Source organism: Heptranchias perlo, chromosome 8 (genome assembly GCF_035084215.1).
Source record: "Heptranchias perlo isolate sHepPer1 chromosome 8, sHepPer1.hap1, whole genome shotgun sequence".
NCBI lineage: Eukaryota > Metazoa > Chordata > Chondrichthyes > Hexanchiformes > Hexanchidae > Heptranchias > Heptranchias perlo.
In genome coordinates this window covers 62,188,909-62,211,530 of record NC_090332.1, presented here as the reverse complement: position 1 = coordinate 62,211,530, position 22,622 = coordinate 62,188,909, and the positions used below count along the sequence as shown (strand labels likewise).

At 43.2% G+C, this 22,622-nt stretch overlaps 1 protein-coding gene across 8 annotated transcripts in view; it reads right to left on the bottom strand.

The window, feature by feature from the left end:
• Nucleotides 1-428: 428 nt before the first annotated feature.
• The window catches only part of snx14 (sorting nexin 14), a 131,220-nt gene continuing 109,026 nt past the window's right edge, over nt 429-22,622 (bottom strand). For 6 of the 8 annotated variants that reach the window (XM_067989179.1, XM_067989181.1, XM_067989178.1 and 3 more), the window contains 5 exons: nt 20,042-20,206; nt 15,992-16,087; nt 9,709-9,800; nt 4,349-4,405; nt 429-719 (listed from right to left, as the gene is read on the bottom strand). In XM_067989179.1, the coding sequence (XP_067845280.1) occupies nt 681-719; nt 4,349-4,405; nt 9,709-9,800; nt 15,992-16,087; nt 20,042-20,206 (449 nt within the window). In that variant the 3' untranslated portion in view covers nt 429-680. Of the gene's footprint in view, nt 720-1,014; nt 1,384-4,348; nt 4,406-9,708; nt 9,801-15,991; nt 16,088-20,041; nt 20,207-22,622 lie in introns of those variants that run through there. The other 2 variants (XR_010963692.1, XM_067989184.1) reach the window with 2 other exon arrangements.

Genomic DNA, 22,622 nt, shown 5'->3' with positions numbered 1-22,622 from the left:
TTTGAGGCTGGTGAACAGTTTCTTCCTGATGCAGCCATTGAACCATAACCGATGTTACTACATGAGCTCACACTGATCCAGTTTTAAAAAATAGGTGATCTATTTGTGTAAATGCCTGGAGTTGCAGTGCAGCTGAAATCTGCTCAGACCATTCGAGTGGGCTTCCATCTACACGCCCCTATCTATGATGTATTTCAAATCTAAATCCAGTGCTACCATGGTTACAGACTAGCCACATTCTTTGTGTGTGTCAAAAAGACTGGGTTTGATCAGCTTATTGTTTTGAAATTGTCTACACACCAATCTCTGACTGGGCAGGTCAGATTATAAAACAATACACAACTTCAGTTTTTGCTTAACTCAGTCTTCCAAAGCATTAGACCTAATGTTCAAACCAACTACAGATAAAGTCACTGGATCATCTGGGCTCCACAACACAATGATGCAATCTCCTTTATTGGTGTAGTGTAGTACAACACGCACATGTTCAGAAATGAAATCAGCATTTTCATTAAAATAAAATTGATCTTCACAGTCACAACACATGAGTTTCACTAAAAACATTCTTCAGTATTCCATACACATAATTAAATGTTTCTGCGGTATATACACAGCATGGCTCTATTGCACTCCAGCTCCTAAAATAGAGGCTCTCTCAGGGAAATGGGTATCAGTACTCTTCACTTCCATGTGGATACAGACGCAACCTCTTTCTGCACCTGTAATATACAGAACAAGACCATTTAGAAAAATATACTTTAAAGCAAACAGAGGCCACAAATGTATCCAGAGCACAGGGACGTTTTCAGCTTTCTTTCTCACTATTCCAGTCCCTATTAATAAAGTCATGGCCTAGAGCACAAAACCACACAACATCGGGCACTAAATTGGCAATCTGAGACCAAACAATGGTTGCCATGAGAAATTGTAGTGATTCTCTGAGGTTGGGGTTAAAGGCAGAATGTTAGGGACACATTAAACAAAGCTTTACTATGTAAGTGGCTCATGCCGTACCTGGTGTCAGAGCTTCAGTACTGGCACGGGGCTGAAATGGAAAAATGTTCTATTCGTCAACATCCCCCATCATGATAAGCACCAACATTTCAGGAAATGTCTTTCCTCGCTCCACTTCCACTCATTTTCCAAACCTTATCCACTCCTTTGTTGATGAGTTCGCTCCACATTCATCAACTTCTTTCAGATCACAATCCCTTAATGCAGTCAACCTCCATTGCACTCAGTTCAGTGGCTGAATTACTCCATCTGGACATCTTCCATGACCTTCGATGAGCAATCAGAATCTCACTTTCAATTCTTCAGCTTCTTTGTGTCTCTTGCAAGTCTAGCCAACAGCTACTACCTCTCACATTTGATGACTCCATCCTTGGTCACAAAGAGAAGCAAGGATGAGGGCGGCCATTTGGCCCATTATCGCATCATTCCCATGGACCCCCCCCCCCCAACACAGTATCTAACTGCCTCTTGGATGACTCCAGGTTTTGTCTCCACCGTCCTACCTGGAATCCTTCCAAATATTGATTGCTCTTTGTGTGAAGAATTGCTTCCCAACAGCTTACATTTACCTGCATTCAATTTCATTTGACATAGTTATGTCTATGTAGAAATTTTGACCAGATCCATCCTCAGCTGGTAGGAAGGACTCTACTTTTCTCCTCCCTCCTTCCCTTCCACTCTCCTTCCCCTTCCCCTTCCCCCCCACCCCGGTATCTGTGAATTTGACTCAACAACTTGCATTTATATATTGCCATTAATGTAGTAAAATGTCCCAAGGCACTTCACAGGAGCATTGTCAGACAAAATCTGACAGTGAGCCACATAGAGATATTAGGGTAGGTGACCAAAAGCTTGATTGAAGAGGTAGGTTTTAAGAAGCGACTTAAAGGAAAGAGGTAGAGAGGCAGAAATATTTAGGGAGGGAATTCCAGAGCTTAGGTCCGAGGCGGCAGAAGGGATGGCCACCAATTGTGGAGCAAAGGAAATAAGGGCTGCGCATGAGGCAAGAATTGGAGGAGTGCAGAGCTCTCGGAGGGTTGTAAGGCCGGAGTTGGACACGGAGATAGGGAGCGACAAGGCCATGGAGGAATTTGAACACAAAAATGAGAATTTTAAAATTGAGGCGTTGCCGGATGTAGGGCAATGAGCACAGGGGTGATGAGTGAACGGGACTTAGTGCAAGTTGGATACAGGCAGCAGGGTTTTGGATGAGCTCAAGTTTAGAGGGTGGAAATTGGGAGGCCAGCCAGGAGAGCATTGGAACAGTCGAGTCTGGAAGTAACAATGGCATGGATGGGGGGTTCAGCAGCCGGTGGGCTATGGCAGGTGCACAAAGACAGGCAATATTTCAGTAATAATACAGGCAATATTAATGTGCATTGCTTTTCTGAATCGATCTTGTTGATATAGATTAGAAACGGTCAGGGTCGCAACACCAATCCTTGAAGTACTCCACTCAGCCTGATATCACTCCCCAAATTAATGCCCTCAACGTCATCTTTTAGAGAATTCAGTAACTATCTTCAAATTTACCTTGGATACTCACTGCCTTAAACTTGTGCAGCCTTTGATACAGAACTTTTATCCAGGATTCTGGAAATCTAGGTACACTACATAATAGAACTTTATGACATCCACTTGGGCTGCCATTTCCACAAAAAAGTCAAGAGGGGTTAGTCAGGCAGGATCTCCCCCCTCTTCAAACCACACTGGGTGCCCATCACCAAGTTATTTTCATAGAGGTCTCCCAGGTTTGTTCCAACAATTCCATTATTTTGCCGTTAATTATTCATTCATTCCACTCCTGATAATTGACATTCTTTATGCTGAAAAACCCTGAATTATCCAACAATTTGAATTAAGCAATGTAAATAACAGCAAAGTGGGAATTTTGTGCTGAAAACTTTTGAAATATCAGAATTTGAATTAAGCAGCTTTGAATTAAGAGTAGCTCGTATCAACATTCTGGCTTCTTTATCAAAACTGACATTAAATTCACACCTCTCCATCACTGAAGATGCCTCCAAGAAACTGCATTTCCTCCTTGGTGTCACTTTTCCCCTCATTGACTCGATAAAACCCAAGTCCGCCAAGACATTAATACTGTTCCCACATCCGAGGAGGTTCTTCTATCGTTTTTCTTGCCGCCCAGGGCAGGACGAAAGAAAATGTTTGCCCTTCGTTATGCAATCTCTCTCACCTCTCGCTTCCAACAAATCTTGGTCCAACACAAACTTTCTCTATTTTATTGATCCTACTCTGAACACTGCTCCTCTGAACTTTCCTACAATTTTCCCATGTTAATCACTCTTCCATCTCTCTGCATCCTCACTGGTTTCAAATAAAGATTCATTACAGTCTCCTGCTTGAATTTATTCTTTCCCAGGAACTCAAAATTGTGGAGCTCCTTATCTCCGTCAAGGTTTCCCTTCCTCTTACATTCTTCAGGCTTCTGAACTCTAAGCTAGGCATCACTTGATCACAAACATCCTGATTTACGTCACCTCCTTTCAACCACAGAGGTGTCCTGCACTGTGGGCTTTGGGCGCAGCCTTAGTTTCCCAATTGAAAGCTTGAAAATTATTGCCCTCCCTGGTCTAGGCCAATGTTTAATCAGCAGGTATAAGGTGAGAGAGAGAGACAGACAGAGTAGGGCAATTCTAGCCTGTACGTTTTCTGTGGGGACCACTAGTCTCAACAGAGCACCTTTCCATTAAGGCCCAAGCTACACAGGAAATTTATCTGAGAAGAATCATGCTTAATATTCAGTTTTCATTCTGTAATCTTCTTTTGATTCAGATTAACTTTACAGGTAAAGCACATTATCCAGTGATAACAAAAACACCTGCCAAAATATACTGTGAATCCACCTTGAAGGAACAAAAAAAACAACAGCAGAGTGTGGGACAGAGTGACAGGGAAGGGGTAGTATGTGATGACAGCGACACACTGTGGACAATGAAGACAGGAGTACATGAGCACATGGAATAAGAGAATAATGAGCATCAGTAAAGAGTGACACAATCTGCAACACAAAGACGACAAACAGGTGCAGATAGACAATGTATCCAAGGTCTTATCTCGGGCAATGACACAAGAAATCCACTAGGGAGGAGGGGGGGGAAGGGAGGAGGGGGAAGGGAGAAAGGGAGAAGGGGAGAAGGGGAGAAAGGGAGAAAGGGAGAAGGGGGGGAACAAACCAAAGCTACACACAAGGACAGGGATTAGCTTTGGTTATTTACAACTACGGGTGAATGAATCATGAGTGAAGCCACCCGTGAAAATAAAATCATTTTGCACCAGCAAAATTAGGTGTGCCCATCCCCGCTCTTACCTTACTGAGTTCAGGAAACAGTTCCTGTAGTACTATGTCCAGCAGTACATAAGTCAGCTGAAATAAAAGTAAAATAAGTAAGTGCTCTGTCCAGGTGGAATCTAAATTATTTACCAATTCAGAAATATACAATGATTTTTTAAAACTATTACTGTGCTTCATTGGGAACCAGTTGCAACGGTTAATGAGCTTCACCTCTGGTAACTAGTCTGTGGCTTCAGATTATTTAAGCTTGTCCTGTGTGTGCTCTCCTAGCAATGGCTTTGCTCAGTGAAACTAACCTGAACTGACATTATCAGTTGTTAAATACATCACCATACACAATCTCCTAAACAGCAATCAGAAGTGTGCTCAGTCTGCAATGAATATCATGAAGGGTAAATTTCTTGACCTACTTAGTGAGTTAATGAATCAGCCTCACTCTAAAACCTCACATCTGCAACCCTGAGTGAAATTCCTCTCACCAAGAAAGAGAAATGCCCATTTTTCTCTGTCGTTAACTATCATTCTCCAAAATTGCACATTTCAAAGCTGCCTGCTTCCATGATTTTGTTAACTAAAAGGTTCATTTTCCCAATTTTCCTTAAAATAGGAACTTTTCATGGAATATGACAAAAAAAAGTCAGCTTCCACATGTATGCTGACGACACCCAGCTCTGCCTCTGTACCATCTGCCCTGACCCTTCCACTGCCTGTGTTGTCAGACTGCTTGTGCAACATCCAGTCTTGGATGAACCTCAATTTCCTCCAGTTAAAGGCTGGGAAAATCAAAATTTTGGCTCCCACCACAAACTTCATAACCTTACCACCGATTCTATGCCTCTCCCTGGCCATTATCTCTGCCTGAACTTTGCTGTTGCGACCTTGGTGATCTATTTGACCCCGAGCCAAGTTTCCAACTCCATATCCTCTCCATGACAGGACTGCCTACTTCCACCTCCATAATGTACGTCTCTGCCATACCTCAGCACATCTGTTGCTGAAACCCTCATCCATGCCTTTGTCACCTCCAGAATCTATTATGCCAGCCTCCCACCCTCCACAAACTTCAGCTCATCCAAAACTTTGCTGTTTGTATCCGATACTGCACCGTCTCGCTCAGCCATCACCTGTCCTCACTGACCAATATTGACTTCTGGTCCCCAAGTGCCTATAGGACATAAGAACATAGGAACAGGAGTAGGCCATTCAGCCCCTCGTGCCTGCTCCGCCATTTGATAAGATCATGGCTGATCTGTGATCTAACTCCATATACCTGCCTTTGGCCCATATCCCTTAATACCTTTAGTTGCCAAAAAGCTATCTATCTCACATTTAAATTTAGCAATTGAGCTAGTATCAATTGCCGTTTGCGGAAGAGAGTTCCAAACTTCTACCACCCTTTGTGTGTAGAAATGTTTTCTAATCTCGCTCCTGAAAGGTCTGGCTCTAATTTTTAGAATGTGCCCCCTACTCCTCGAATCCCCAACCAGCAGAAATAGTTTCTCTCTTCCCACTCTATCTGTTCCCCTTAATATCTTATAAACTTCGATCAGATCACCCCTTAACCTTTGAAACTCGAGAGAATACAACCCCAATTTGTATAATCTCTCCTCATAACTTAACCCTTGAAGTCTGGGTATCATTCTGGTAAACCTACGCTGCACTCCCTTCCAAGGCCAATATGTCCTTCCGAAGGTGCGGTGCCCAGAACTGCTCACACTGCTCCAGGTGCGGTCTAACCAGGGTTTTGTATAGCTGCAGCATAACTTCTGCCCCCTTGTACTCTAGTCCTCGAGATATAAAGGCCAGCATTCTATTTGCCTTCTTGATTATTTTCTGCACCTGTTCATGACACTTCAATGATCTATGTACCTGAACCCCTGGGTCCCTTTGGACATCTACCGTTTTTAACATCATTTAGAAAGTACTCTGTTCAATTCTTCTTTGATCCAAAGTGGATGACCTCACATTTGTCTACATTGAATTCCATTTGCCACAGTTTTGTCCATTCACCTAATCTATCAATATCCCTTTGTAATATTATGTTTTCATCTACACTGCTTACAATGCCACCAATCTTTGTGTCATCGGCAAACTTAGATATGAGACTTTCTATGCCTCCAATTAAAAATTCTCATCCTCGTGTTTAAATCCTTTCGTGACGTTGCCCCTTCCATTCTCTTTAACCGCCTCCAGTCCTACAACCCCCTGAACACTCCTCTTCCTCTGACTGTCCATTTGTGCATCTCGCCCCCACTGCCCCACACCCCCCGCCCCCCCCCCTCACCACCATTAGTGGCTGTGCCTTCAGCTGCCTAGGCCTCACGTTCTGAAATTCCCTCCCTAAACTCCGCCACTCCCTTCTTCTCCTTAAAATCCACCAAGCTTGTGGTCACCCAGCCTAATAGCTCCTTCTCAGGCTCGGTATCCATTCTTTCCTTACTCCTCTGCGAAACGTCTTGGGACTTTTTCTCTGTTAAAGGCACTATATAAATACAAGGTGTTGTTGAAGTGGTAAAATTTAGCTTCCAAGTGACACCATGCCTCAATCTGCATTTGGACTAACAAGCCCACGAACAATAAGAGACAATGTTCTCTTCCCATATTGGAAAGAGAACACGTAATAGACAGCAGAGAGACAGGATAAAGAACTAGAGAGAGAGACTGATCTGAAATTTCCAAATGCTGAAGTGGAGATATTGTTACCCATTTGTTTCACACAGTGTCGGTACGTGAAAACTCAAAGGATTTACCAGAGTGGACACAGTTTGATAAGGAGGCCTGGTTTGGCAAACACCAGCCAATACTTGCTTAATCTACATTTTTGGTCTCGACGTCACTTCCAAATACAAAATTCTTTCTTGCCCCACCCACCTCATGCCGGTATTTGAGGCCATGTACATTAACATTTCTTCTACAGTATGTAATATGCTTCTAAGCTACTGGAGCTCAATGAAGATCTAACAAAATAGCACTGTTGAGTCAAAATTTTGACAAAGTAACATGCAGAGCTATTTGTTGGTCCCCTTTTTGTACCAAAGTGGATGGGGTTACAATAGGAGTAAAGCTCCATGATTCACTGTGGGATAGCACTTCAACCCAACAAGTGAGGAACATTACATAATTCACAAATGAAAACCAACTTGCTTATGAACTGGGTTAAAAACATAACTAAAAGCTAGTCGATCATGGTGGCACTGCACACAGGGAGTCAAGGCCAAGTGTAGTCTTCAGATGAAGCCGGGGAATAACCGAATCAATCCCACGTGGGGGATAGTTAGTCATAATTCAGTCCCATTTTTAAAATCATACTACTTGTCCTTATTGCTCATATTATTTAGAGTTAAATGGCAATTTGGGAAGCAGAGACATGTAATTGGTTGCAACATAGGAGTTTCTCTGCAGTACTGGCTGAGGAGCTGGGAGATGATAAGCTGAGGTGCCACAGTGTCAATGGTGCAAAGAATGTAATTAAAGCGTGGCAAGTTTAGTAATGCAATTTCCATTGGAAACGTAGACAGAGGAATGTGAGAAAAGTTGACACAAAGGAATGACAAAAACATAACAGGCAGTACGGTTTTGTAGACAGAAAGTGTTCACACGTGCAAGATTTTTTTTATATAGATGAGAAGTTCTTTGGACTGAATTTACTGGGGAATATTTTATACTTATACAGGTATTTTATTCAGAAGCACTTAGTTGCCATGTACACGAGCACATCAGAGAGAAAAGTTTTACTCTTCACGGAGCTACTGAAAATGTTTAGATTTGGATCTGAATACTAGACTGACTGATAGACAGACAGACATGCACTTATTTGGCGTCTTCATCATAATGTTCTTTACACAATTCACAGTGCAGTCACTGTTTTGCAGTCAAACACTCCAGCATTCCCACAAATAGCAATAAAATAAATGACCAGGTAATCTGATTTGGTGATGTTGGTTGACAGGAGGATTTCAGCCCAAATATCAGGAAAACTCTCTGCACCTCTTCAAATATTGCCATGGGATATGTTACGTGCAAGGGAAAAGTCAGGCAAATCTCGCTTTGAGTGTCTTACTGAAGAACGGCACCTCTGATAACGCAGCTCTCCCTCAAAACGTTATTATTTTTTTTTAAATGTTGCATTCCTGAAAATTCCCAATGTGTGAATGAAGAATGAAACTCATAGAATCAGCTTTGGCCCACAGTTTGATATAAAGTTTCCCTCATCTCACCTGTGAATAGATTCTGCACTCCACAGGCTCCATCCTCTGTTCTATAAAGTTAAAACCACAAAACGAGATCGAGAGAAAAAGCATCGCCATTACATGTGGGGAGGGTGAACTGTGAAACAGCAGTATGCCACTTCTGTTGCAATGTCATGTATTAGTTACAGTGAAAGTTGTGCCATCTCATTAACATTTGGCAAATATAATACGTATGGCGTGCAAATACCACATTAATAAGAGCAGTGCCTGTTTGGCACAGTGGCAGAACAGCATGATGGGAGTGCCAACATGTGACACTATGAAGTCCTGGAGCACAGGCTCGCTCCACTGAGTGTTGATCTCAGCTACTGCAGGGAAGTAGACAAGTAACAGGCAAATCAGTTGGGAAAATCATCACCGGAGCATTTTTACACATGTGCCTTTTGTCCAGCAGTTAGGCAATGACTGGGAGAACAAAAAAGGATAAAAGGTCAAGGATATTAGAGAGCATACATATTTAACGGATGTTTTCCTCTCTAGAATTGCAATAAATGCAAAACCTGGTTTTGGCACATTCTCTGGCTTTCTGTAAATTAGTTGTCATCGAGCAAATATCTGAAGGAGCTGAATTTCTGGGGAGAACTGGAAGTGCAGTGAAAACAACACAGTGAGTCACTGGGACCTGGATTCAGATCCAGTTTATGAAGTGATCTCCAACATCTGTACGGATTCTTCGTAGAACAAGTTTGGACAGATCAGCTCAGTGTCTACTGAAGGCTTGTCCACAGCATGAAACTGCCCCTAATTCAGTACAAACCAGCCTTAAATCTACAGTCTTTCTCAGAAGAACCCTAAGCATAGCAGCTTTGCAAATGGCGACATTGATTCAGCTGGGTGCTATTGTAAAACACTGTCAAAGCAGAGTGGAGGGAACTTTACTGTGGAACTGACCACGCTATACTTGACAAGGGAGGTAATTTGATGCTGACACTGGGTATCCAAAAGGCAAATTCAGCATTGATAATTTCTCACGATTCAGCACAAAAAATACATAAACTGAAGAAACATTTTGCATGTTTAGCTCTAGTGCTCTCCTTATGTTGTTCGACGGCCAATTGGATAATCAGAATCACATGTTCAATGCATGAAGTAACTTGAGACATTACCCTAAAGCAGTGGACAGACCTGTTTGTTCAGCACTGGCTGCTGCAGCCCTTCAAACAGCAGTCTAATCCCCTCGTACTTCGCTTCTTCCCCAATGCACTTCACGATAAAATCTGCCAAGTAAAGAAGTAGGTCATCACTGCTGTGGGAATAGGTTTAAAAAACTAGCAATATTATGATACATTCAACATGTTTACCACCACCAGAATAATATACTGTCTGCATGGGACACATTGCTTTTATTTGCATCAGTCCTGAGATTCAATCAGTCGTTGATATGGTTTTCTGAAAGGTGGTCCTTTAACTAATTCCCTTTTCCTAACTTGAGCCACTTGGGTGTACTGCAGTATTTTGTGAAATGGAGTGGGTTCATGCCCAGCAATCACCACATGCTGGGTTGGTAATCTCAGCTGTGCATAAGGCATAAGGCAGTTTCTGGAGAGGGTCATACCCACTGCAGGCAGCCCCCAGCAGTCAGACATTGTCCGATTTTTGGACGACCGTCAAATCCCACCTTCAGGCGCTGCACGGGACAGACAGCTGACTTGTTTATTATTTTACAAAACAGAACAGGGCATATCACATCTCCTGATTGAAACCACCCAGGCTTCATGTTCACAGCTCAGGACTTCAATTCACTCCTTTGCATGGTTACTGCTTTCTAACATATATGTATCACGAGCAATGGAAATACAAGGAGTTTCACAAATGGGAAGACTGTATAACAAGAATTATCCATGGATTTTCAGAAGTGAAATACACTCTACTCCTGGTAATTCAGTCATTTTTGTGCTAAAAAATTCAACAACTCAAATTACGCAACGAGTTACGTGGCAAAATGGGAATTAAGTGCAAAAAAATGAAGCAGATAATTTGAATTAAGAATAGACTGCAAAATTCAGGATTCAAATCCCAACTGTACCCATTTAATTAGTACGGTTCTCGCCACTTAAAACATCTAACATTTAAAACAGACAGTTGCTTAGATTGGCCAAAAAGCGATAATCATTAGCCATTTGCATTAACGTCAATTTCAAAGTTGCCAGTTACAGGGTCATAAGTGCTCCATTTATTTTGGGCAGAAACTGCTGTTTAAGGGTCGCAATTTAATGAATTGTTATCTTCCTTTTCCACCCTGATCATTAACTATATTTCAATTAAACTCAAAAGGAGGTGGTGTCACTGAGCATCAAATGGTTCCAAACATCTGTAATAGGATCGCGCCAGCGGACCTAGTCACCGGCCATCCCATAACTGCAGCCCTTGTACTGCAGGTCGCAGACAAACTGTGTGTGTACGCACGCACGTGCATGATGGTTAGTCTGAGCAGTCGTTGGCCAATGAACAGATGTGGTTATTACCTTTGAGAAAGCATAAAAGTCTCTGAATATTGTTCCAAATGACTTTTCGAATATTGTAAACGGAATTGATAAAACTAATCTTTGATTCATTCAGATTGGTCACTCAGCAAAAACAGAATTACAGTGCTACCTCATTATACCGACAATCGCGGATAGCGGGTAAATCGTGGGCGCAAGAACACGCCCGCTATAAGAGGTGGGGACTGTACATGTAAAACTTAAAAAATCATTTAACAGTTGCAAAATACTGGCAAATAATGACCTGACAATGCACAACACTGGAGTTTGATGCACACAAATAGTAATAATGATAATATTTAATATCAAAGTTCTGATGAAGGGCAAATGTGCAAAATGTTAACTTTTCTTTTATCAGATGCTGACTGAACTGCTGTGCATTTCCACCATTTTTGTTTGATTTTTCAGCATTTGCTTTTTTTTCCCCAAGACATAATTTTTGTTTAACTTTCCCAATACTGAGAGGGTTTAACTACCTCACATTGGCCTCCGTGCAGAGGTCATCAGGACTAGGTTCCTCGGCAAAATGGCTGCGAGACAGGGAAAGACCTCGCCTCACAAATTCACCATGTCAAAATTTCATAAAAATCAAGTTACGGTCAAATGCCTTAAAGGAAAAAGTTTCCATTGGCAAAGAAAGGACTTGCATTTATATAGTGCCTTTCACAACCTCAGGAAGTCCCGAAGCACTTTACAGCCAATTAAGTACTTTTGCAGTGTAGTCACTGTTGTAATGTAGGAAACACGGCAGCCAATTTGCACACAGCATGCATCCACAAACAGTAATATGATAAGGACCACATAATCTGTTTTTAGTTATGTTATGATGTGGAGATGCCGGTGATGGACTGGGGTGGACAAATGTAAGGAATCTTACAACACCAGGTTATAGTCCAACAGTTTTATTTGAAAATCACAAGCTTTCGGAGGCACACTCACCTGACGAAGGAGGAAGCCTCCGAAAGCTTGTGATTTTCAAATAAAACTGTTGGACTATAACCTGGTGTTGTAAGATTCCTTACATTTAGTTATGTTGGCTGCGGTTAATTGATACATATTAGCCAGGACATAGGGAAGAAACCCCCTGCTCTTGTTTGAAATAGTGCCATTGGATCTTCTACCTCCACCTGAGAGGGCAGACAGGGCCTCGGTTTAACGTCTCATCCGAAAGATGGCAACTCCGACAGTGCAGCACTCCCTCAGTACTGTACTGGAGTGTTGGCCTAAATTATGCACTCAAGTCTCTGGAGCGGAACTTGAACAAAGTATTTATTTGGGTAAGGAGACACAGTGCTGAAGAAGTGAAGATGGAAACACTAGTACGTGAAACGGTTTGTATGTGTGAAGGGCTTACTGATGGCAAGCATTGTATTAAACTGCATTGTTTTCCGATTCAACTTCTATTACAGCAAAGTATGGATTTGGAGGTGTACCGGAAAGGATAGGTTTCATTATGAGGGAATCAATGTCAACACAAAACGTGGGGGGAAAGAAAAAAAAGATACACAATATCCACTGTGACTTTAGAACGATCACCTGCCTTTTAGGAGACACGTCGCTGCTTGATCGATGACAAAGACAGAAAAGTCACAAAAGGAAAAGCGGTAAAGAAAAAAGTGATCAAGAGGAGACTGCACAGAGAGAAAAATGAAAAGAAACTACAGCAACCTGTATTTCGTCTAAACGTCTTTCAAATGAGACGTTAAACCGAGGCCCCATCAACCCTCTCAGGTGGACGCTGAGATCCCGTGGCACTATTTCGAAGAGGCGCAGGGGAGTTCTCCCCAGTGTCCTGGCCAATATTTATCACTCAACCAACTCGACTAAAACAGATTATTTGGTCATTATCTCATTGCTGTTTATGGGACCTTGCTTTGTGCAAATTGGCTGTGCGTTTCCATTACATCAGTGACTAAACTTTTAAAAAGTACCTCGTTGGCTGTAAAGCGCTTTGGGGCATCCTGACTGTGAAAGGCGCTCTATAAATGCAAGTCTTTCTTTCTTATTCATATGGTGCCTTTGACGTAGAAAAACATCGCAAGGCGCTTCACAGAATTGCAATGAGATAAAAATGGACGTCAAGCCAAAAGAGATTTTAGGAGGGATGATTAAAAGCTTGGTCAAAGAGATAGGTATTAAGGAGGATCTTAAAGGTGGAGGGGTGGAGGGCCTTTGGGACGGAATTCCAGAGCATAGGGCTTAGACAGCTGAAGGCATAGCCGCCAACGGCTTTCATATTGTATTTGTTGTTGTGTTTTCATCAAAAACTGGGGCCAAACGCAGGGAAAATACATTGTTTTCTGCAGGAAAAAAATTATAAAGCCAAACATATAAGTAGAAGGGGACTATTAATTTAATAGTTTTTTTTTAAGTATCAATGGAATGAAGGGTAGGAATGCAGATTTTTAAAAGTTTTTTTTCAAAGAAAGAAATCAGTCCTGTGGTGAAAACTGGTCATATTATACATCAGATAATGAAAATCCTGCTTAACGCGAAAAAATGCATTTAAACTATTCGGATTTTTGCTCACTTTGATTAATCCCCTAAAAGTGACAGTTCATGGTTGCCAACATATGACATTAGATTGCTGACCCTCAGGACCAACCACTTCCTTTATATTGTTTTAAAAATTTGCAATGAAAAATGCTTTCTTTAGGGATGCAGAAGTTTTTAAGGAGCAAGAAGTAAGCTCAGCACATGATAAATGTGTGGGAGTAAAACTGATGCACAGAAACTGTCCTGTGTATATGTGTGGCTCCAGTTTAATATTGGTTGTTTTTTCCCCATGACAAGACTTCAGTGGATAAGACAATTGAAAAATCTTTTGAATAACTGCAGGGAAACGGAATTAAAAAGGACGTAGGCAAAACATGAACCCAAATGCTGAAGTTTTCTTGCATTACATTTGATGTTTAAAAATGTAAATTAACCAAGATATTTAGAGGAGTGTGTTTGGTCTGGTACAGCGTGAGGCTCAGAATGTTTCTACAGAGGCGCTTCAACATGTCGAAGTCTGAGAAGGTGGTGAAAGGCTCACATATGCCAAGACATTAAGACAATAGAAAGAAAAAGACTTGCATTTATCGACCTCAGGACGTCCCAAAGTGCTTTACAGCCAATTAAGTACTTTTGAAGTGTAGTCACTGTTGTAATGAAGGAAAGCTGGCAGCCATTTTGCACACAGCAAAGTCCCACAAACAGCAATGTGATAATAACCATAATCTCTATTTTTTTTTAAGAAAAGGTGTTGGTTGAGGGATAAATATTGGCCAGGGGCAGAACTCCCCCTCCCCTGCTAGGATTTCCTGGCCCAAACCCATTCTTTAATCAGTCTCCTGCTGTCCCAGGCTGCTACAAGTACCTTTGCTTTAAATGGTGCCCCACCCCCATCTCCAGGCTTAACGAACCTCCCAAACCCATACCAAAAAAGCTGTCTCAGCTCCCGGCGCACTTTGCTCCATGTAAGCAAAGTCATGCCACAAAGCCGAAATGCATCAATGCATTCCTCTTGCCCTATTGTCAGGGTATGCAACGAGTTCATGAAATGTGTGAATATGCACCCGTCAGCTAAAAAATACTGGACCCACTGATATAAACTCTGTATTAACTCCCATATTTCTCAACAGCAACAGCCTGCCTCACTCTTCTCCCAGTCAGGATAGAATAGCCAGCTCGAGACTGAGAATCCAACAATCAGTGCTAATCTTATTTACATCACTGGGTTCACCTGTTTGAATTTGATGGACTTAGTGGCATAGGAAACATCAGGGGCATGATTTTAAAAGTGAAAACGGGTGGGTTGGGGATGGGCGGGGGGGCATTCAAAATTGCAACCATTTCAGACCCACCCCCAACCTGCCTATTTCTGGTTTTCACCGGGGCGGGCGACCAATCCCCTCCCAGGAGGCGGGTCGGGCCTTAAAACCTATTAAGGAAGCGTCAGCCCTCCATTTTCTCACAGTTTCCAATTTCAATCCCAGGGGGCTGGGATCCCCGGACCTTCTCCTTCACAACACGTGAATGGAGGAGAGACTAACAGGTAGGTGCCTTTCTGGCACAGCTTGTGGGCCCGGAGGAGCAGGAGTGCTTCCCCCAGGTCCAGCAACCCCACCCGACAATCGCGGACCACCAACCCCCCTCCCAAACGATTGCAGACCCCCGCAATAACCCCCGATCCCGACCCTCCCACCCCTCTCCCCATGACTGACTCTCCCCGTAATCCCCAAGCCAACCCATGCCCCCCCCACCCCCAATCCATACAAAGACTTACCTGATGATTTACCTGAACACGTCCTCTCCCTGGCTGGTCTCCCGTCCAACTGAGACCAGCCTGTCAATCGGCTGGTCAGTCGGACAGCAAACCAACAAAAAAAAGACGGCCTTACGTCAAAATTGTAAGGACATCCAGGAAACCTGTACTTCTGGGTTTCCTGTCTGCAATTTGACCCCCCCCCCCCCCACCCCCCCGGACCCTTCCCTGCTCAGAGTCAAAATTATGCCCCAGGTCTCTGTGTCACTCTCTCACTGGTGGGTAAAGGCTTCCTGTGAAACTCAGCCTGCCACATTCAAACAAGTTGCATAGATAAGAAAGTAGCGCTGGCTGATTCAGCTCCAACTCGCAATGTTCCAATCAAGAGGTTGCAATTTGAATGATGTAACTACTTTCTGCCTCCTTTTGCATGAGTTTTTCCACTTCAGGCACAGCTTTGGTTAACTGAAATGCAGAACTCCTGCCACACTTCATACTATGGGCGTTGGACAAATACTTGCTTCAATACTGAATTTTTTTGACTCTTCTCCAACTCTTCAACCCTGGTAGCATCCTGTGGTATGGCCTCTTGTTTCTCACCTTGGTTTCTAAGCAAAAGAATTTCTGGCATTTTTCATCATTAGTTTACTGGTACAGAGCTGCTATAACTTCTTACCTGGAATGTAGTTCATCATTTCATCAAAAGTTTGTTTTGCTCGCTTTTGTTTGTCTTCAATGGAGCAAGGATCAGCATTCTCACAAAAGACTGCATCTGTAACAAGAACAACCACATTTCAAGGATAGGCCTTACTTCCATAAGCAAGACAGTGCCAACAAAAGGCAATAGTTATTAATACAAATGTTTCAAGGCCCATAGCCTACCAGGACTGGCTAGCAGTCAGGTACCACAACAGGTACCACAACATTCAAGAAGCATTTGGATGAGCACTTGAAATGCCATAGCATACAAGGCTACGGACCAAATGCTGGAATATGGGATTAGAGTAGACAGGGCTGATGGCCGGCGCGGACACGATGGGCCGAAGGGCCTCTATCCGTGCTGTATAACTCTATGACCATAAGGAAGTGCAGTTTCATGTAGTCATTGGGTCCACTGCCAGTCCATTCTGGCACTGGATGGATAACATGATCCTTGCCAAGTTCATAAGCAAAGTGGGTCGGACAAAGTCCCACATAAGCTTGGCACAGCTCAAATCTGGGAGGGATGTCACCCGTGCTAATCACCTGTCGTCCTGCATCTCTCAGAACTTGATGGATACCATTTTAGTCCTGAAGTGCTTTCCTACAATTACTCTACTTCTGCCGTGTGCTATTTTTAAACTTGCTAGGAACGAGTGTGCAGGCACACTACTGCTGTATGTAAGATGTGAGGTGAGCAAAAAGATCATGTGCTCAATAAATTTCCAGTGTTGGATTCGCTGCACTGTGCCCTCTCTGCAGAAGTTCAGACAGTCCCTCAAAGTTACATCACGCAGGAAGACATCATAGCTGACACGACCTGGAAAATCCCACAACAGCAGTGCCGTTTTGAAGTGCGGTGAGAACATGGGTGAAAGATAACCGAAAATAAAGACTCTGGTGCCACAGGTACAATTATGCTGACAGGCACCATCAAACCAAGTGGAAGGTAAGCATCAGGAAAGAGCCTGGAGATATTAAAAAGGAATATAAATGGAGGCAGAAGACAGTCAGTTGTGTCGATGTGTGAACATTTACACTTCCTGTGATGAAGTGCAGAGAGGGAGGTGTGTAAGAAAGCACACATGATTGCACACAAATTCTTTGTAACTTCATCTCGGCAACAATTAGTGGGGATCTGGAGCATTGCAATATTGGCATTCTAACCGAGAAACGTCCGTTTACTCTCGCTCTCTGCTTTCTAGCTGAGAAATGTCAGTTTGCAGCTTAATAATTTATGTAGCTAGTACGATCTGACAAAACCCATCTAAATTGTATTCATTAAAAATTCCAATTATTTCGCAAAAAATAGATGTTCATAAGCCTGGGTTAAGAACAAATAATTGATTACGAACAGAGTTTACTTGCAATTCAATCTGAACATCTGTGTTCATGCTAATATAAATGGAATCTAAATAGGTAGACAATAAATAAAAGTCCTTAAATGTACTGGACTTTAAACTGAGCTGAATGCCCCAATACCTCTGCATACTCCCAAGCCAGTTTGAATTACTAAATCATAAATATAAATACAGGATTTCAAGATTAACATGTAAAAAGCTACCAGGAGGTGTAATGACTGCTATCCCATGGATGGAAGGGGGCGGGCCAACTTGCCAGATGGAGACTGAGTTGTGAAGTGTTCCACTTCTACAGAAAATATGTTCATAAGTGAATGGGTTCACACCGCTGCTTTTTAAATAATTTCTGACCCTAAGATCCCTTGTTCTTTTCTCCCTTCGACCAGTGGGCTATCATAGCCCTTCCTCTAACCCAACTCAGTTCTAATGGCCAACAGTGCTCACTCCTACATCAGGAATAGTTCAAAGAACCTGAATGTAATAAACTTAGCGCTCACTGGCCTGCTTCCTTCTTGGTGATTCGTGTAGGTTTTCCTATATACAACTTCAATGGTTCCAGCTGAATCAACAACTGGTTGCTACCAAAATTATTAATACGAGGGAGGTAAACAAAAATTATTAGTAACAATGGAGAAAAAATTACGTTGACAGACAAGTATTTCTCAAACAAAAATATTACTCCCTGGTCAAAGGTTAAATTGATGTTGAATTACGGGCAGTTTTACGCTCTGCACTCATTTCTGCAGGTGACCTAATTGATCGAGTTTGAAGAGTTATGAAAGAGATTCTCTTTGTCTAATCAGGTCCAAACTCAGGAGGTGGAGATAGGATATCTTTCTGCACTTTGTAGCCTGATCTACTTTATGCTCTGTTAACACTGTGGCATTTGTGATGAAGAAAATCTAACCATTAAAACTACCTTCCTTTAGCACTTATATAAAAAAGTTAAGATGTTCAAATCTACAAATAACTATTTTCACTTCAAATTTCACAAAGTTCAAATTGTATGAGGGTAATGTACTATTCAGTTCATTTAGACCTTTAAGTATTGTTAATTGGAAATTACTATACAAATCAACCCACCTACCCCAAATTTAATGCCAGCAATTTGCATTTTATAGTCATGGGAATCTTGATGCCATTCCATGGTTGTACATGTTTCCTTTCTGATGTACTCGATATCTATTGCTTACTTTTTTAAAAAAAGACCAAGTCATGGAGGAGGACAGTAGCCTATCAGAGGGATATTGCAACATGAGCAATTGAAAGAAAAAACGGGGCTGATAGTCAGGTCTGAAGGGACAAGAGGGAAAAGGGCTGCAGCCAGGAAGAAAGAAATGAAAGAAAGGACTTGTATTTACATAGGGACGTCCTGTGGTCACGAAAGATGCTAAGTGCTTTTTAACCAATGAAGTAGTCGTCACTGTTGCAATGTAGGAAATGCAGTAGCCAATTTGTCCACAGCAAGCTCCCACAAACAGCAATGAGATAATGACCAGATAATATGTTATTTTGGTGTTGTTAGTTTAGGGATAAATATTGGCCAGGACAACAGGGTGAACACCCGTGCTCTTCTTCGAATAGTGCCGTGGCAACTTTAATGTCACCCGAGAGCACAGACTGGCACCTCCGACAGTGCATCACTCCCTCAGTACCGCACTGAAGTGTCACCCTAGATTTTATGCTCAAGTCTCTGGATTGGGTCTTGAACCCACAACCTTCCGACTCGGAGGTGAGAGTGCTACCCCTGAGCCACGGCTGACACTTAACTGGAAATGGATTGGTGTGGGAGGGAGTGACCAGAGAAGTTCACATCTTTGGAGAGTGTGGAAGAAGGGCTGAACCTGAATAATCTGGAAGATTGTGTGGGTGCACTCAGATCTGGGAACACTGGGATAGTGATCTCTCTTTCTCCATTGCTGATTTCTCTTCTCCCCTCATTCACAGACTGTGTGCGTCTTCCCTTCCTCCTCCATTTCTCGCCCTTTTTTTTTCCTTCTTTATCCCTTCATCTCTTTCACGCTCCTTCATTTCCCTCTCCCCTTTCATGTCCAATGGGCCGGGAAGCATGTGGGTTGGCAGGCAGACAGGAAAGCACTTAGGCTGCATAACTGAGTGAACAGATGGGGCCGGGAGGGACTCTGGACAGGTGAGCAGGACTTGGGATGAGAGGACGAACAGAGAATCACTTGGGCTGGGTGGGAGGGCCGGCAAGCATGTGGGCCGGGGAAGTACTTGGGCTGGGCAGGCAACCAGGAAAGACTAGGGATGAAGTGGGCTAGCGGATGGGCCGAAAAGCTCTTGGAACAGACAGATACACAAGGGGGAAATGCTTGGGGTGTGCCGGCAGCTTTTAAGCATTCGGGGTGAGTGACCGAGAGTGACTGTGGTCTGGGAAGTGCCTGGGGACAGATGAGCCAGGAGGCATTCGGGCTGGGCAGGCGAACAAACACATGCGCTGAGTAAATGAGCCAGGGACGACTCAGGCTGAGCAGGTGGGTTGAGAAGCACCTTCTCAGTCCAGCCAAGCCTATGAGAGTCCTTTCCTCAAGTGCCATTTTCTCCTCCAGTATTGCTACATTCAGCTCTCCAACTGTTAACTTTTAATAGGAATCTCTGTATTCCAACATGTTGCCTCCATACATAGACCTCTGTCATTTACCCACCTCGCAGCAGAGTTATAAGGGAGACCACTCGATGCTCCTGGAGCAACTGGCCCAGCTTATACTGAAGGTAACAGTCTGAATATGCCTCAAGTGTGTTCTTAAAGAGAATTCGTCCGCCCATGAACAAATGATGAAGCCAGTCTGGTATGTGAAAAACAACACGGCCTGCAAATCAAAAAAAAAAGTTAGCAAAATAAATTCACTTGCTATCCAGAGTGTACAGCTTTGAGAAGGGTGGCTCCTACCCACCCTTGTAATTTAATATTTGTTGTTTTTTGGTGAACTTGGTAGTATTCAAGGAAACTGGCAGTTTGTACAGCACATGGCTCGTATTCTCTGGCTGGCATTCTCCTATGGGAGAACTGGCAACTCCCACACCATCACAGGGCTCTAATGAAGTGTTCCATATACAAGGTTCAAATAAAGTGTTCCATATACAAGGTTCAAATCCACAGGCCCCTTCCAATTCCACTCTTTAAAAAAAAACCTATGACCTGTGTTCAAGATGAGGTCCACATTACAAAATGTCTATCGAACAAAATGTTGGCTGGTGTCCAAAGATGCATTTTCCATCCGTTCTCTCTCATTCCTACCAGCTGCTTCCCATTCCTCTTGTACACTCATGTTTAAATGGCCAGTCACGCTCCTGACTTCAGTCCTGTCTGGGCTGTTCACAGTTTTAAATCAACAACTGAAGTCTGAGCTGAAGATGGGAGGAGAGTTGCAACTTCAATATCGCAGCACTGGAGGAGTGGAGAAATCTTGTAAATTATAGTATAAATATCAATACCAGTGTATCACAAATGGCTTGAAGCACCTCACACGGTGAATTACTTTCGGAGTGCAGCAATTGCAGCCTGGCAAACACAGCAGCCATTCTGCACCAACAACTTCCCACAAACAGCCAGGAGGTAAATGACCACTTATCCGCTTTCTTGGTAGTATTGTTTGAGGCAGGAATGTTAGCAAAGGGACCCGGAAGAACTCCCTGCTCTTTGAATAGTGTGACTGAATAGTTCACCTGGGCTAACAGACAGGGTTTTGCTTTAGCATCTCCTGAAAGATTGCACCTCTAACAATGTAGCACTCCATCAGTATTGCACTGGAGTGTCAGCCTAGATCAAACTCAGCAATAACAACTTGCATTCATAAAGCGCCTTTAATATAGTAAAACATCCGAAGGCTCTTCACAGGAGTGTTACCAAACAAAATTTGACACTGAGCCACGTAAGGAGATATTAGGACAGGTGACCAAAAGCTTGGTCAAAGAGGTAGGTTTTAATGAGTGTCTTAAAGGAGCAGAGAGGCAGGAAATTCCAGAGCTTACGGCTTAGGCAGGTGAAGGCAAGACCGCCAATGGTGGAGCGATTAAAATTGGGGATGCGCAAGAGGCAAGAATTGGAGGAGCACAGAGATCTCGGAGGGTTGTAGGGCTAGAGAAGGTTACAGAGATAGGGAGAGGCGAGGCCATGTCGGGATTTGAAAACAAGGATGAGCATTTTAAAATCGAGGCGTTCCTGGACTGGGAGCCGATGTAGGTCAGCGAGCACAGGGCTGATGGGAAAACAGAACTTAGTGCAAGTTAGGATATGGGCAGTAGAGTTTTGGATGAGCTCAAGTTCATGGAGGGTGGAAGATGGGAGGCCAGCATTGGAATAGTCGAGTCTAGAGGTAACAAAGATGAGGGTTTCAATGGCAGCTGAACTAAGGCAGGGCGGAAACGGACGATGTTATGCAAGTGGAAGTAGGTGGTCTTGGAGATGGAGCATATGCTCTCACTCTTCTGAACCAGAGTTAGAAAACAGAAGCAAATGAGCCAAGCTGATATTAATTATTCATACCATGGCGGCAAATGGGCAAATGCCTATAGTGACTTACTCGGCCAACAGCTATATTGGTAAAAGTAGTTTTGCAGGCATTCCAGGCAGCCGCCTAAAAGAAGCATTAGGCCCCTTCCCTGTGTAAATAAGGGGCCAAACGCCAGTTTTAGGCCCCTTTGCTGAAATGAGTTGGCAATCAATGGAACAGGTGCCGGGCCGACCCACTTAGGATTCTTCAGCAGCCCCCATAGCCACCAATGAAATGCAGGTAGAGTTTTTAAAAATCTATCAGTAATCCTTACTGTGAATTCAGGAAGAGCAGGAACACTCCTCCGATTTCACAGCATTTGTGATCGGCCCCCCACTCGCTGCTTCACCCTGTCCCCCCAACACGGTCAACCTTCAAACGGCCCGATATTTATTTCTTCAAATGGGAGAGCTTCCTGTGGAGGCGTGACAGGCACCAGCAGTTCAACTAAGATATTGAAATGAGGCCCGAGGCTCAATTTCAGGCCCGCTTTGGGCCTCTCAGTTGGGGAACGCTGCCGACTCTGGGCCCAAAAACGGTGACAGTGGCAGAAGTTACAGTCCCAACCTAGTAAAGAGGCTGGTGCTCTTTGGCCACCACCGCAGGGTGTTGAGGTACTGTAACTTTTAGAATGGTGGAGAATATGCAGAGACCAACATCCAATATTGAATCATAAACTCTTGACACAAGTGCATTTCACATTTGATTTGTTCAGTGATTTCAGTTGTCTGTG